The 16,519-nt window shown below is 39.8% G+C and overlaps 1 protein-coding gene across 1 annotated transcript; it reads left to right on the top strand.

Moving 5' to 3' along the window:
* The first annotated feature begins 11,362 nt into the window (after window positions 1–11,362).
* Window positions 11,363–13,187, top strand: LOC140317618 (uncharacterized). Its single transcript, XM_072395082.1, has 4 exons — window positions 11,363–11,527; window positions 11,778–11,837; window positions 12,206–12,337; window positions 12,986–13,187. The coding sequence occupies exons 1-4, from the start codon at window positions 11,363–11,365 to the stop codon at window positions 13,157–13,159; spliced, it is 531 nt and encodes a 176-aa protein (XP_072251183.1). The 3' UTR covers window positions 13,160–13,187.
* Window positions 13,188–16,519: the final 3,332 nt, after the last annotated feature.

Here is a 16,519-nt window from a genome sequence, read left to right as displayed (position 1 = left end):
TGGGCTCGGAGATCATTCTGGGTTGTGGCAGAGCTGGAGCAGGAGTTTCCGGTGTGGGGACTGGAACTGCAGGAGGGCGAGTGGACATCAGCTGTTGCAACTGGGCAGAGAGGGCTGCAAAGGTATTGGTGTTGGCCTCTGCAGCTCGTCTGGCGTGTGCATCAGCCTCCTCCATTCTCTGCTGATGTTGCATGAGCGCGTTCTCAATCCTCTCAAACCGATCCTGTGCTGAGGGTGGTCCTGCTGGGTCCATGTCTGGCCAGATTGTACTGTAACGGGTGGTGTATGGACCCAATTGCAGTACAAAGGAGTCAGAAGACAGTGGTAAAAAGTTCAAGGCTTTACTGAGACTCTGGCAGACAGACAAACAGTTTAGAAACCGGCAAACAGGAATCAGGAGAGGAGAGGCAAAGTTCTTGGTCAGGGACAGAAAGCTGGGTCGAATTACCAGGAGGCAGACGAAGCAGGGAATCAGGGACAGGCGAGGTCGGTACCAGTAAAGCTGGCAGGAGAACGCTGGAAAGACATGCATGGCAAAGAACAATCTGGCAAAGGATAGAGTGTGGAGCTGGTGACTATATGCTGGGCTGATTGCATGTGATGAGAGGCAGCTGTGTGCACAGGTGAGTGGAGTGAACTGATGAGGTGTGTGTGGCTGACAGGCTGAGTGGGGCAGAAGCAGGATCAATGGTAAATTACTGATGGTTGGATGACTAAACTGTGACAAGCGCATATCCACTCATGGGTTCTATGAAGGGTATAAAGCCTTCATGGACACAATTATAGACAAAGGCTACGCTGTTCAAGTTCCAGCACATCAGCTGAACCGTGATGACAACAGGGTGTTTTACATACCACATCATGGGGTGTGTCACCCTAAAAAAGGAAAGTTAAGAGTGGTCTTCGACTTCACAGGGCCGGTCCTTGAATGATGAGTTACTTCAGGGACCTGACATGACCAACACACTGGTTGGTGTCCTCTTAAGATTTCGTGAGGAGCCAACAGCCATGATGGCATACATTGAGTCAATGTTCTACCAAGTCAAGGTCCCAGAAGAGGACGCAGATCTCCTCCGCTTTCTATGGTGGCCCAAAAGCAATTTGGATGGGCCTTTGGAGGAATTTAGGATGTCAGTGCACCTCTTCGGGGCCACTTCATCGCCAAGTGTCGCTTCATATGCATTGAGAAGAGCTGCTGAGGACCACAAAGCCACTGCATCCCCTGAAGCTGTGCAAACAGTCCTGCATAACTTTTACGTAGATGAAAAGTGTAGATGAAATATGTAGCTACAGAAGATGTTGCAGTAACCTTGGCTAATGATCTTCGCACATTTTAAAAGACAAAAGAAGTTGTCATGTCTCGTCACTCGCGTGGAAAAAGTTTATTTTTTGACTGACTCAAGAAGTGGTACAGAAAAGAAGAAATAAAGGAGTGCCATCACAATATGCATACACCAATTGTGTGTGATTCACAGAATTCACAAGACACACTGGTGCTCCCATTTCAAATAATTAAATCTTGCAACACCTTCAATAGTGGTTGCAAAACACAAGCTTCAACCCTTTTAATAGAATTGCAATGATGCTGACGAAAGCTTAGAATCTAGATCACTCTCACACAAGCTTGGATGTCTTTTCTGTTTTTCTGTATAAATGTCTAAGTGGATTTGTGGATGTTTAATCAAGATAGACATAAGAGATAAAGATATCTCAAGAAGCTATAACATATCTATTTGACGCCAAATAATCTGTCCGTTGGCACTTAAGAAGAAGCATTACAAGCTGTCAGAAAAATTCTCTCAAAATTAGACTCAGAGTTGCTGGATACGATTAACACAAAACATTTATTTCTTGCAAGAAAGAGACAAATCTGCGCAATCTATCAGGAAGCTGCTCAGAGTTGTCTGACTCACAATATGATACTATTGCTACTGGCGACACATTGTTATGGGAAACTAACATTACTAGCCATTCAATGTTATGAGACATTGAGTTCAGACAGTCAAAAAGAATTTTGCTTGCTACACAGTGTTATGAGAACCAAAAGGTAGGAGGAAGCCTCCCCCCTTCACAAAAACCTTTATTCTTGCAGCTTTTCTCATAGTATAACTCCATAATTTTTCTAACACAAGCATAGCTACATGGTGAGTTCATCACATCTCTGTCTCTGCACCTGCAGCTGTGTGCTGCAGCCTAACACATCCAATCTGACTCAAAGAAACATCTCTTCTTTGCCCTCCTTGGACATTTTTGTTGTTATTAACTTCTCTTTCTCAGCAGGTATCCCTGGCCTGGTGCTTGTTGTCCCATCTTTCTTGTCCTCTCAACCCCAGCTGGTCGAGGCAGATGGCCGCCCTTACTGGTTCTGGGTCTGATGGAGGTTTCTTCCTGTTAAAAGGGAGTTTTTTTTTGTTTTCACAGTCGCCTCGTGCACGCTCAGAATGAGAGATTGGACCAAAGAGAAGTTTTGGTGCACTCTGTTGGTTTCCTTAGGCTACTTTTTTAATTGGCTCTGTATGTATGAATTGAACTAATTTGGAATTTAGTGAATTGGATTTGAATGGATTATGATGACTGCATGTTCTCCCCATGTATGTGTGGGTTCTCTCCGGGTACCCTGGCATCTTCCCACCGTCCAAAAACATGCATGTTGTCATTGTTCATCTGGCTATATCAGACTGAGCAACTCATACCGTGAGGCTGAAATGCCTGGGGGTCTCAAGAATGCACTATACTGTGAGGGTGAACAGAGGATGGCTTTTTGTAGCAAATAGAGATAGGCACAAATTACATAAAAAGATCTCCCTTTCAGTTTTCACTCGTTGCATTTGGTGTTATGACAACAATCATGCTTTGTTATTCTTAAAAAAATATATATATCTCAGGATTGGTTGGTGGTACCCGTTGCACAGGAGTTTGAGGTTTTGTATTTGTAGTTTCTCCAAATTTCAATAACCTTTGACAAAAGAAATTATTCAATAAAGGACGACAATTATAGCTACTTACAGATTTGATTAGTGATGTGAAGGTAAGCTGTCAGTTAGGGTCACAGTGTTCTGTTTTTACACTTCAACTTTCCTTTTTCTGCATCGTGTGTATTTATCAGCCTTGGCATCACAGAACAGTGTGTGCATGACTGTGTGTGCATGACTGTGTGTGCGTGTGTTGGTGGCGTTCACACCTCCAGCGGACCTGTTGTGAAACACTGCAGGCATCCCACAGTCTAAGAGACAAGACAAACACAAGAGGAAAATGGTCTCGAGCAAATATACCAAACAAAATAGAAACATTCATTTGAATAAAACACTGAGTATGCCTACTTTTCTTTTTCTTTTTAATTTTTTAACATCCAGCTAATTATGAGACATTAGTTAATCTGAGATAAGGAACATAGTAAAAAAAAAAAAGACTTACTGATCTGACAGAGCAATGTGATAATTTCACCCTCTTTGTTACAGTAAACATAGTAATTGTGCAAAAATTCCAAGATTATTCAAGAAAACCCTGGATCAGGTTCATATTCACAGGGGGCTGTTAATGTAATCTCACAGTAGCTGTATATCTGCATCTGCACCGGACAAGATTAACTCAATATGCCGGCTTTTGTTGCTCCTCATACTTTATGTTACTTTGCTGCTAAGAGATTTATCTACCTTCAGTTGACCAGTGTAAAGAACATTTCAGGAGCCTTGTTACTCATTCTTACAACTTACTCAACATTTAATTAGCTATATTCAAGATGATCTTCATTGCAATTTATTATTAATCAAGGTTTTCAGGACTGCAGACTGTACAGAAAATGTAAAACAGTCCTAACAACATGCAAAGGAATAAACTACAGTCAAAATTAAGTTTTCAAACAGTGCAATATGTTCTAAAAGCAAACGAAACTTATGCAACACCTGAACACTGAGTTACCCACGAAGTGATCGGAAGTGTCAAGAGACAGATGTTTCTCTGTGAAAAGATGATTAAATTAAAGTCACCATTTAATAAACTTCAGAATTTTTTCCACAGCTGGAAAATGATCATCATCACCAGCATGAAAAAAGAGCACCCTATATTCACAGTAATTGGTATTGACAGGTGACCTTCAGATGACCTAGTGTGTTCGGTGGCAGTAGAGGGGAGGGGGTTAGGGGGAGGAGTTAGGGGAGTGGTTTCAGTGAGGTTATTTTGGGTAGGATATATTTGTTGAGTGTATAAATTAAATAATGGTTCATTACAGAATAAATGAGAGAATGGTTCATTAAAGAATAGGAAAGGTTGATTTTAGGAGAGAAGCTGCCAGTATTTAAGTATCGTATGAGTCTGGGCCAGTTTTTTCCCAAAAACCCTTATTTTGGCAGCTTCAGTGATAAGTGTGGCGTTCCTCTGAGATCGGGTAAACAAAGCATTCCATTCATATATTGTTAGGGGGGGACACAGACAGTAAATGTTGTAAAAGTCTCCGGGAGGGGTTAGGGGAGATGATTAGAGGGTTACAGCTAGGTTAGTTGGGTAAATCATAGTGTATAAATGAAATAATGATTCATTGCAGAATTAATGAAAGAATGCTTAATTTCAGAATAGGAAAGGTTGTTTTTAGGAGAGAAGCTGCTGAATTTTAAGGATTCTATGAGTCCGGGGCAAGGTTTTTTTTTGTTTTTTTTGGCTGCTTCAGTGATAATTCAATTCAATTCAATTCAGTTTTATTTATATAGTGCCAAATTACAACAATTGTCATCTCAAGGCACTTAAATAATATAGTCCAATTGAAGCCAATTGGAATTGAATTCATTGTAATCATAATCCAATTAATTCATATAGAGCCAATTCAAAAATTAATATCCTAGCTAAGGAAACCAACAGATTGCATCAAAACTTGTCTTCAGTCCAATCTCCCTTTCCTGAGCGTGCCTGTGGCGACTGTGGAAAGGAACGACTCCCTTTTAACAGGAAGAAACCTCTGGCAGAACCAGAACCAGGAAGAAACCTCTGACAGAACCAGACGCAGGAAGGGTGGCCATCCGCCTCGACCAGCTGGGGTTTGAGAAGACAGAAAAGAGGGAAAAGAGGGGGGAAAAACACCATAACGCCATTCAAAGGATACCTGTTGGAACAGGGAAACACAATAATGTCACATGTACATAATATCATTTAAGAAATTAAACAGTGGGAAAAAGAGAGCAAAGTGAGGAAAGGTGTGACAGATGAGATCCCCCAGCAGTCTAAGCCTATAGCAGCTTAACTATGGGATGTTTCAGGATCACCTGAGCCATCCCTAACTATAAGCTTTATCAAAAAAGTAAAGTTTTAAGCCTAATCTTAAAAGTGGAAAGGGTGTCTGCTTCCCGGAGATTTACTGGCAGCTTATTCCACAAGAGAGGAGCCTGATAACTGAAGGCTCTGCCTCCCATTCTACTTTTAGAAACTCTGGGAACAACAAGTAAACCTGCAGTTTGGGAGCGAAGTGCTCTGTTAGGAAAATATCTTACAATGAGATCTTTAAGATATGATGGAACTCAGTCATTAAGAGCTTTATATGTGAGGAGAAGAATCTTAAATTCTATTCTGAATTTAACAGGAAGCCAATGAAGAGAAGCTAAAACTGCTGACACGACCTGGCTCAAAAGGCCGCATCAAAAAAGGAGGAAGCACACAGTTTTAAGGTTTACAAAATTTTTATTTATTGAAGTAATCCAAATCCCAAAACTAAACTGAATAGGCAACAAAAGAATAACTGTGAGGAGTGGCAATCAGTTGTCAGTAATGCAGTGATGTTGTACATGGAAAATGTGCTGCCAGTGTGTTGTATGGTGCAAAACTTAAAAACCAAAAGGTAATGCCAACAGAACCCAAAATACGCTGCCGTCCTCAAGGAGCAAGGTCTCTCCCAAAGGGAAAGGGACAGAGCTTTAAATCACCACCTCACAGAACGTCGGCCAAGTGCACTAATCACTAATCAGAGCCCAGTGCTCCCGTCAGGATCTGAGGAGAGATAAAAATACACACCCACACAAGGCCCCGAAAGACACCCAAAGGGCCGTGACAGTGGAGAAACATGATCTCTCCTGTTAGTTCTCATCAGAACTCTGGCTGCAGCATTTTGGATCAGCTGGAGGCTTTTCAGAGAATATGTGGGACAGCCCAATAATAAGGAATTACAGTAGTCCAATCTTGAAGTAACAAATGCATGAACTAGTTTCTCTGCATCACCCTGAGACAGGATGTTCCTGATTTTAGCAATATTACGAAGGTGAAAGAAGGCAGTCCGAGAAACCAGTTTTATATGTGCGTCAAATGATAAATTCTGGTCAAAAATAACTCCAAGGTTCCTCACTGTAGAACTAGAAGCCAAGGAAATACCATCTAGAGTTACTATATAACTAGACAATTTCTCCCTGAAGCGCTCAGGTCCAAAGAGAACAACTTCAGTTTTGTCTGAATTTAAAAGCAGACAGTTCTGAGTCATCCAGGTCTTTATGTCTTTAAGACAGGCTTGTAGTCTGACCAACCTACCGAACAAGATGGGTAGCTCGGTCAGCAGGGAGCTGAAGAAGAGCTGACGTCACTCTGCTGCGCCGCTCAGAATGCTTTTTCATTTTCGAATCATGGGCAGTACTTTGCGGGCAGACCATGAAAATGAAAAATATGCAGTCTTGAAGAAGAAAATGCAAATGCAAATGGAAGGATTGTTTACTAATTTTATTTAGGAGTCCAATAATGCAGCCACATTCTTAAAATGAAAAAACATTTCTGAAAATGCATTTTAATTTTCAGATTTTACATTTCGATAAATCTATTTGCTGGGGCATATTTTGAAAATTAAATCTCAAATGTCTATTTCTTTTTCATTTTAGCTAAGTAAAAGATTGAGCACTCTTGAAGAAGAAAATTAAAATGCAAATACAATGATTGATTACTCATTTCAATTATGAGTCAAATAATGCAGCCACATTCTTAAAATGAAAAAGCATTTCTGCAAATGCATTTTAATTTGAATTATGCTCAAGATTCGCTTCCATATTAATGAGGTTGCCAGTAAACCTCTGTTCAGTCCTGGAACGGCTAGATGCTGTGGAACCTCAAATGGGACGAGGTATTCATGAACGAACGTGTACTATTACTCTGTTAGCTCATAGCTACTGTTATGTGGCTACTTGCAGCTATAGGAGAGCTAACGGAAGGAATTCTATACACACCTCTACTGGGAGGACTTCATCAACAGGCATGGCTGCCGCACAGCTCATTCACTCCGGTAAGAACGTCCATCTTACTCAAAGTCGTCGTTCACGTTGTCAAAATCTGATAAATATCCTGCCATGTTGCACAAAAGTAGCAGCAGCAAACTCCATGTGAAGTTAGCCGACTGTTACAGAGCAGGGAGTAAAAACACAAAAGGAGCAAATCCTCTTGTGCAAAAAAAAATTAAAACAAAAACTTTAACTGAACAAAAACATCAAACTATTAAATGTGGTTTGCTGAATATTAGATCTCTCCCTTCGAAGTCTCTGTTAGTGAATGATTTGTGATCATCATATTGATATATTTTGTCTTACAGAAACCTGGCTGCAGCAGGAGGATCATGTTAGCATTAATGAATCAACTCCCTCTGACTGTCTAAATGTTCACGTTCCTCCAACCACAGGCAGAGGAGGAGGAGAGGCAGCTATCTTCAGATCAGGGTTACTAATCAGTCCTAGACCCAAGATTAGTTTTAGCTCTTTTGAATCTCTGATTCACAAAAACCTCTTGTGTTTGTTGTTGTGTATCGTCCACCTGGCCCTTATTCTGAGTTTCTGTCTGAATTCTCAGAGTTTTTACCCCAGTTAGTGCTGAGTACAGATAAAGTCATTGACTTTAATATTCATGTAGATGTTGAAAATGACAGCCTAAATATTAACTTTACTTCTATATTAGACTCTATTGGATTTTCTCAAAGTGTTCACAGACCTACTCACTGCCTTAATCATACCCTTGACCTTGTGCTGACTTATTGCATTGAGAGTGAACAGTTAACAGTGTTCCCTCATAACCCTGTCTTGTCTGACCATTTTTTAATAACTTTTGAATTTACATTACTTGACTACACGGTTTCTGAGAAGAATTCTACATATAGAAGGTGTCCGTCAGAGAATGCTGTAACCAGATTTAAAGAGTTGATTTCATCATCCTTTTCTTCACTGCCATTTGCAGATATGACAGAGGACGGCTACCTACATTTTACTCCAGTAGAACTTGACTCTCTTGTTGACAGCACTATAGCTTCAATGCGTACAACACTGGACAATGTTGCCTCTCTGAAAAGGAAGGTAATCAGTCAGAAGAGGTTGGCTCCTTGGTATAATTCACAGCTGCTTTAAAGCAGACTGCAAGAAACCTGGAGAGACAGTGGTGTTCCTCTAATTTAGAAGAGTCTCAATTAGTCTGCAAAGATAGTTTAATAACGTATAAGAAAGCACTTCGTAAAGCTAGAACTGCTTATTATTCATTATTGATAGAAGAGAATAAGAATAATCCCAGGTTTCTTTTCAGCACTGTTGCCAGGCTGACAAAGAGTCCGAGCTCTGTTGAGCCATGTATTCCTTTAACTCTCAGCAGTGATGGTTTCATGAGATTCTTCATCAATAAAATTGTTTCTATCAGAGAGAAGATTAATGGAATCCTTCCCACTATTATCACTGATGTATCATCAAGTAGAGTAGCTTTAGAAGTATCTTTCGAACCTGATTTGTATTTAGACAGCTTCTGCCCAGTTGATCTCTCTGAGCTAACAACAGCAATAGTGCATCATAGCACAGAAACAGCACTGGTGAAAGTTACCAATGATCTCCTCTTAGCCTCTGATAGCGGACTTGTTTCTGTGTTTGTCCTGTTGGATCTCAGTGCTGCATTTGATACGATCGATCACAGCATTCTGTTACAGAGACTTGAACATGTTATTGGGATTAAAGGAACTGCATTAGGCTGGTTTAAGTCATATTTATCTGATAGATTCCAGTTTGTTCTTGTAAATGAAGAATCTTCCTCACACATTGGAGTAAGTCATGGAGTTCCTCAGGGTTCTGTGCTTGGACCGATTCTTTTTACTTTATACATGCTTCCATTAGGTAACATTATCATACAGCATGGCATAAATTTCCATTGTTATGCTGATGATACTCAGCTGTACTTATCTATGAAACCAGATGAAACCAATAGGTTGGTCAGACTACAAGCCTGTCTTAAAGACATAAAGACATGGATGACTGTCTGCTTTTAAATTCAGACAAAACTGAAGTTGTTCTCTTTGGACCTGAGCGCTTCAGGGAGAAATTGTCTAGTTATATAGTTACTCTAGATGGTAGATGGTCCTTGGCTTCTAGTTCTACAGTGAGGAACCTTGGAGTTATTTTTGACCAGAATTTATCATCTGACGCACATATAAAACTGGTTTCTAGGACTGCCTTCTTTCACCTTCGTAATATTGCTAAAATCAGGAACATCCTGTCTCAGGGTGATGCAGAGAAACTAGTTCATGCATTTGTTGCTTCAAGATTGGACTACTATAATTCCTTATTATTGGGCTGTCCCACATATTCTCTGAAAAGCCTCCAGCTGATCCAAAATGCTGCAGCCAGAGTTCTGATGAGAACTAACAGGAGAGATCATGTTTCTCCAGTTTTAGCTTCTCTTCATTGGCTCCCTGTTAAATTCAGAATAGAATTTAAGATTCTTCTTCTCACATATAAAGCTCTTAATGACCGAGCTCCATCATATCTTAAAGATCTCATTGTAAGATATTTTCCTAACAGAGCACTTCACTCCCAAACTGCAGGTTTACTTGTTGTTCCCAGAGTTTCTAAAAGTAGAATGGGAGGCAGAGCCTTCAGTTATCAGGCCCCTCTCTCGTGGAATAAGCTGCCAGTAAATGTCCAGGAAGCAGACACCCTTTCCACTTTTAAGATTAGGCTTAAAACTTTCCTTTTTGATAAAGCTTATAGTTAGGGATGGCTCAGGTAATCCTGAAACATCCCATAGTTAAGCTGCTATAGACTTAGACTGCTGGGGGACCTCATTTGTCACACCTTTCCTCACTTTGCTCTCTTTTTCCCCCTGTTTAATTTCTTAATTGATTTTATGTACATGTGACATTATTGTGGTTATTAACTTGTGTTTCCCTGTTCCAACAGATATCCTTTGAATGGCGTTATGGTGTTTTTCCCCCCTCTTTTCCCTCTTTTCTGTCTTCTCAAACCCCAGCTGGTCGAGGCGGATGGCCACCCTTCCTGAGTCTGGTTCTGCCAGAGGTTTCTTCCTGTTAAAAGTGTGATGGTAAATTTTATGTCTCAGGACTGACAGACTCTCCAATCCACATTAACCATTTGTATCACCCAGACACGCTAATTGTTTTAAACTATTTACCTCTTAATTAACACTCAGACAAGATAATTGTTTTAACCTCCTGTTTCTTAATTATCATCAAGACTGCATCCTGCCCCCCACTGGAGATGTTGTTACACATCTAAAGAACAAAGCCCCCCTCCCCAGGTATAAATGCTCTGTATTGCTTTTGTCTGTATCTTTTCATACCATTGCCGCTGAATGGTGTGGACTGATCTTTTTCCTTGCAACGAAGAATAAAAACTTAGCCGGCCGGCAGAAAAAGTAAGTTTCTCTATTTCATTGCTCATCAGAGGTATTAGGAAGGAAGCGATTGAAAACTTCCATAACAAAAGGGAGTCGTTCCTTTCCACAGTCGCCACAGGCACGCTCAGGACGGGAGATTGGACTGAAGACAAGTTTTGGTGCAATCTGTTGGTTTCCTTAGCTAGGATATTAATTTTTGAATTGGCTCTATATGAATTAATTGGATTATGATTACAATGAATTCAATTCCAATTGGCTTGAATTGGACTATATTACTTAAGTGCCTTGAGATGACAATTGTTGTAATCTGGCGCTATATAAATAAAATTGAATTGAATTGAATTGAAATAAACTGTGCTGCAGGGGGGCGTGTGGATGAAGTGGTCCACACGGCCACTTGGTTCATTCATTCTTCTTAAAGTATTGAAAGTATTGAAATAAAGACAGATAATGCCTTATTTAGAGGCTGCATCGTCCCTGCCCCGTTCACTCCATTATGTGGATATACGCCGATCGCGAGTTTTCTAAATAGCTTCTGATGGACGCCGACTTTCGCCAAACTGTTCTCGGTGAGTAGATAAACGTATTTCATACTAGAAATAAGGTCTAGGTTTAAAAATATCGGAGTTCCCCTTTAAGAGTATTCAAGAATGAAACCATTCAGGTGTTGGAGGCGGGGCTTCATAAACTGAGTTCAGACTTTGGGCAAGAAAATCTCATAGGATTACCTCTTCTCGTCCACCTAAAAGAAATGAACCAGTGCAGGTATTTTGTTTTTAACCAGAAGACCATGCTCGTTCTGGGTATCATTGAAATAGCTTGTTCCGGTTTATGTGTCGTCTGTGGATTCTTGGACGCCGTCTTCCGTAAGGATACCCCTCTGAGCACCACCAGGACACCGATGTGGGGAGGCCTGGTAAGACTGATACGCTTTACAAGGACTTATTCTGTTGTCGTCTGCCCAGTTATTACGTATGTCAACGCTGCTCACTTTTGGTCTTGACTTAAATAACAGTATGTTATTTATGGATCATTAAATTATTGTGAGTGTTGTTGACTGGTCCGTGATGATAGGAGCAGTAAGTGTGAGACATTTTCTCCAATTAAAGATGGTATCTGTTCCAGTCATCTGTCATTTTATTCACACTGCTTTTACTTGGATTCAGATCATGGCCTCCTCAGGTGTTTGGGCACTGTTTGCCTCACAGAGGAAAATCCCAAATCTGGTTAGTGTAATGGTTTCTGAATTCTATCTCTGTAGGGGAACTTTGACCTTACATTTTTGTCATTTTGCTTGTTTCCAGGAAGAGTTAAAAACTATTTGAAGAGCAAATTCTTAACTTTAAATTGCATGTATCATTCTATTGAACTACAATGCAATATCTTTAAATTCTGATTTCACATCACCAATTTTGGACATTTTTTGTTGATTTAAAAGAAAAATTAAATCCCTAAAGAACCCATTTACATTACAGCATGTCACACACACACACACACACACACACGCACGCACACACGCACACAAAAAGAAAAACACTAAGGAGGTGAATACTTTGTGTGGCTGAACAAGGCTGTCACTGTGGATTGTTCATAGATTGGTGTGATGGTGGTCGCTGTAGGACTTTCCTGCATAGCTGCAGTGTTAATATCAGGTTACTCCTGTCTAACCCTAATCTATGGAGAAGAGGACAAAGACATCCTCCACCATCACCACAGTCATCAAGTGGTAAGCATGCATCAAAAGAAACCCACACAAAAAGCTTTATAATTCATTCATTCTTTTTTTTTTTTGGTCAAATATTGATATAATTAACAACAGTTGGCCACCTTCTATTCAGAGGTCACAGTCCTGGCACTGGTCACTTTAGTTACCTCTGCAACAAAAGTCTGAGGAATTTCAGGAACTTGGAATTTTCAGGACTTCTAGAAACCTCTCCAGACCTAGAGGTTTTCCATTTTTTTGCCTATTGCATCTGTATACAAATGTGCTATTTTAAATTCTGAATGTCTGAATGTTGTCAGTCATGACAATTGCCAGCCACAAACTACAAGTAAACCATGTTAGAAGTATCAGGTTTCTTTAAAATTCCAGATGTATAACAGTCACAAGAATATTTGATTATCCCCTTAACAGAACACTCGGAAGTGCACATAAAACTACATATGCTAAGCATGATGTAGGACGACACACTAAAGCTATTCAGAGAAAGAATAGGAAATTAATCTTTACCATCAAATCACTTAAGATCTTTATGTGCATTATTTTCAGTCAGAAAAAAGAGGGGTTGGGGTCATGTAGTGAATATGTGTAAGACTTCAATTTGCTATTTAACTGAACCACATTGCAACTGTAATATTGTTTCTCTCTTTGCAGACTTTTGTCATTCATCGAATGGTGAAGGGAGCCAATGCCGCAATCCTCCTGAGCTGCGCCATTAGCTTGCCTCTCTCCTCTCTCATCGCGTATATGGGCTTCCGCAGTCTCCCCTTTTGTCGCTGCTGTTCCAATGCCAGAACAGTACTGGTAGGGACTCCACCTTCACAATAAATTAGAGGAGCAAAAACTAATAAAAGTTTGTCCTGTTACAGAGTGTCTCACGGTGTAATACACTTGTGGCAGTAGTTCAAGGGGGTTAACAAAATGTACCTCCTTAAATTCTAACTAAATTCTGCAAGCCTTAGCAGTACTGAAATCAACGTAAAGTTAAAGTGTACTATCCAGACTTTAATTTCAAGTTAATTTCATACATTTCAGTTCCACAATACTTTTTACACATAGTCACCATAATTTCAGGGCACCATAATGGGACATGTAAGTTTAGTACTTTGTTCCATATCCCTTAAGTGGAATTACTGTTTGAATTCTGCGATTGGTAGACATCACCAGGTGCTGAGTATTTTCTCTGGTCATGCTCTGCCAAGTCTCTACTGCAGCCACTTTCAACTCGTGCTTTTTCCAGGGACTTAACCCCTCAAGTTTCTTCTTCACTATATAGAAGGCATGCTCAATTGGATTTAATTCGGGTGACGTGCTTTTTTGGCTTTGAGAAATGCTAGTTACCTTAGAAGTATGTTTGGGATCATCATCATCTTGTTGTAGGTTGTGAAGTGCTGTACATTGAATTTGTAGGCATTTACTGGAACACTATAATAAGATGATGCAAACAAGATGTCTCCCAAGCCATAACACCTCCATAACCATGTTTAACAGATGAGCTGATAATGCTTTGGACATAAAGGAAGTTTCTTTTCATCTCCACACTTTCTTCTTGACATCACTCTGATACGTTAATCTTGGTCTCATACCTTTTTCCAGAATTTTGCAGGCTCCTTTAAGCACTCTTTCACAAAGTGTGATATGGCTATTCTATTTTTGTGGCTAACTAGTGGTTTGCAGTATGGTGTGTATATCTGTTCATGAAGTCTTACGCTGATAGTAGTTTCCGACAAAGACACACCAACTTCCTGAGGATTGTTTCTGATTTGTTGTACGGTCTTCTTTGGCCTACCAGTCCCTTTACGATTACAGAGCTTGCCAGTGAATTATTTCTTCTTAATGATATTCCAGACACCCGATTATGGTAATCCTAAGGTTTCAATGATGTCTCTAATGATTTTATTCCTATTTTTGAGCCTCTTAAAAGCTCCCTGTAGCTTAATTCTTCGGTGGCAGGGATGGACAGGGCATCAGGGTGTTGAGGGCCCTCACTGCCTGGAAGAAGAATCTATTTCACTATCTGGTAGTGATGGTTTGGATGCCTCGAAGCCTTCTGCCTGAGAGCCAGGTGGTAACACTTGCCACATGTACAGCATGTCCCTTGAGTCAATGAAGTAGCTGTTGATCTTCTCTGCATACGCTCGCTTTACCTCCTTGAGTTTGAGGATCTAACCACTCTGATACTAATGTTTATATCTTGTCAACATTGAGAACCAGAAGTGATATTTTTTTTTAGATTTTTACTTCAAGCTTTTTTGTGATTTATCCCTAGCACTTAAAAGTTGGAGAAAATGCATCAGCCTTTCATGCTACTTTATTAATATTATGCCATTTCACCAAACATGTCAATGGTGAATTCAATTAATTCCAGACCGAGCACCCCAATCTGTGGTTCTTTTTTTTTTGTCTAGGTTAATGCCAAAATAATCTTTTTATAAACATACATAGAGCCAAACTGCAACAGTACGTCCACAGCAGCGTTGGACAACTGTGGGTATTCCCTCTCAACTAAAATGCTCTGGCAGTATCATGGAATTAAACGCTGTCTTTAAAGATTTGTCGCTTGAATGTTCTACCAACCCATCTTCCAGGTTAGATGACAGGTGATTTGTCCTTGTTGCAGTGAATGGTGAACGTATCCAGTCATATTTTTCTGGAGCCGTTTCCTTGGGGCAATACTGATAGGAAACTTAATTCAAGTGTTTCAGGAGGGCTTTAAGGTGGGTAGTGATGGACGTTTTCACTGTGTAAACATTTAATTTTTCTCCTGGAAATCCTCCAGCTCTGAAAACATATCTGTCTTGCCCATTTCAACTCATCCAATCCACCACTCCAGTTTCCTCTTGAAAGTGTATTCAGTTTTTGAAATATTTGTCCATCCATCCATTTTCTTATGCTTATCTGAAGTTGTGTGAGAGACAACAGATTCAGGAGAGAAACCCAGAAATCCCTCTTTCCAGTGATACTCTGTAGCTCCTCCTGGGGGATCTCGAGGCCAGAGGGGATGCATAATCCATCCAGCGAGCTCTGGGTCGGCCCCGGGGCCTTCTCCCATGTTCACGGAAAACCCCCAAAGGAAGGCGACCAGGAGGCATCCTCACCAGATGCCCAAACCACCTCAGTTGTCTCCTTTAGATGCGGAGGAGCAGCTGTAACACCTGGTTAAATAATAGAACCAGTTGTTAATGTAAAATAAATAAAATTGAAATTTAGATGTGGACCAGTTATTCAGAAGATTAGATTCACTCGGAAGAAATGGGTGTGAGTAGGAAAAGAGAACAAACAAGAGATCACTGTTGTGTTATATTAAAAAAAGTAAAACATATAATTTATTTTGATATGAATTGATTATCATCTTCTTGGTTTCTATACAATAATAACACATAAGACAAAATAAAAAATACACAAACTGTTCCCTCTTTTCCTTTACAAATCCACTTGTTAGGTAAGTATCTAAATTTGATGTCTAATTCTTAGTTTAGTGCTAATTTAGTTATTATTCTAATTGTCTAGTTTATTTCTAATTCTGTATTTTCTAAATCTTCTAAATCTGTATCTTACTGACAGGTGGTTTCCTTAACTTATGCCTCTCTCAATCAAAACAATAAACAAAGATAAATAAAAATAGTTACAACAGTAAAAGTAGGCTATACAATCACAATATATCACAAATAAATAAAATCAACTTCTCTGACAGTCCAGGTTCAGTTGGGTTTGGCTCGCCACTTCAGTTCAGACTGTAATGTCTGACCAGCTGAACTGAAGAATTTGAATGTTGTCCATAAAGAAGGAGGGGATGATAATGAAAGGGAGTGGGGGTGATGATGAGGAGGGTCACGATCAGCACACACACACACACACACACAAGCTCCTGGCCTTGGAAGCACAAGCCAGGAAAATAATCAATATAAATCTAAAACACACCTTCTAAATCATGCTATGTTATCATTTGATTATAATGTTATTTATATTATTAATATAGAGTCAAAACAAAACACACCTATCTACAATTACAAATTGGATCAGCTGATTCACTGGCAACAATGCTAACACTGTAGCCGTTAACATTTAAAATTAGCCGTAATAGCCGTAAAAATATTTAATTATTTTTTATCTTATTAACATTACGAAAAAAAACCACCAAAACACATGATCTATATTGTATATAGCTATAACGTTTAACATTAGCCG

Source organism: Leuresthes tenuis, unplaced genomic scaffold (genome assembly GCF_036924035.1).
Source record: "Leuresthes tenuis unplaced genomic scaffold, fLeuTen1.0.hap1 SCAF_11, whole genome shotgun sequence".
In the NCBI taxonomy this organism is placed as follows: Eukaryota; Metazoa; Chordata; class Actinopteri; order Atheriniformes; family Atherinopsidae; genus Leuresthes; species Leuresthes tenuis.
This window is presented reverse-complemented; position numbering and strand designations above follow the sequence as displayed.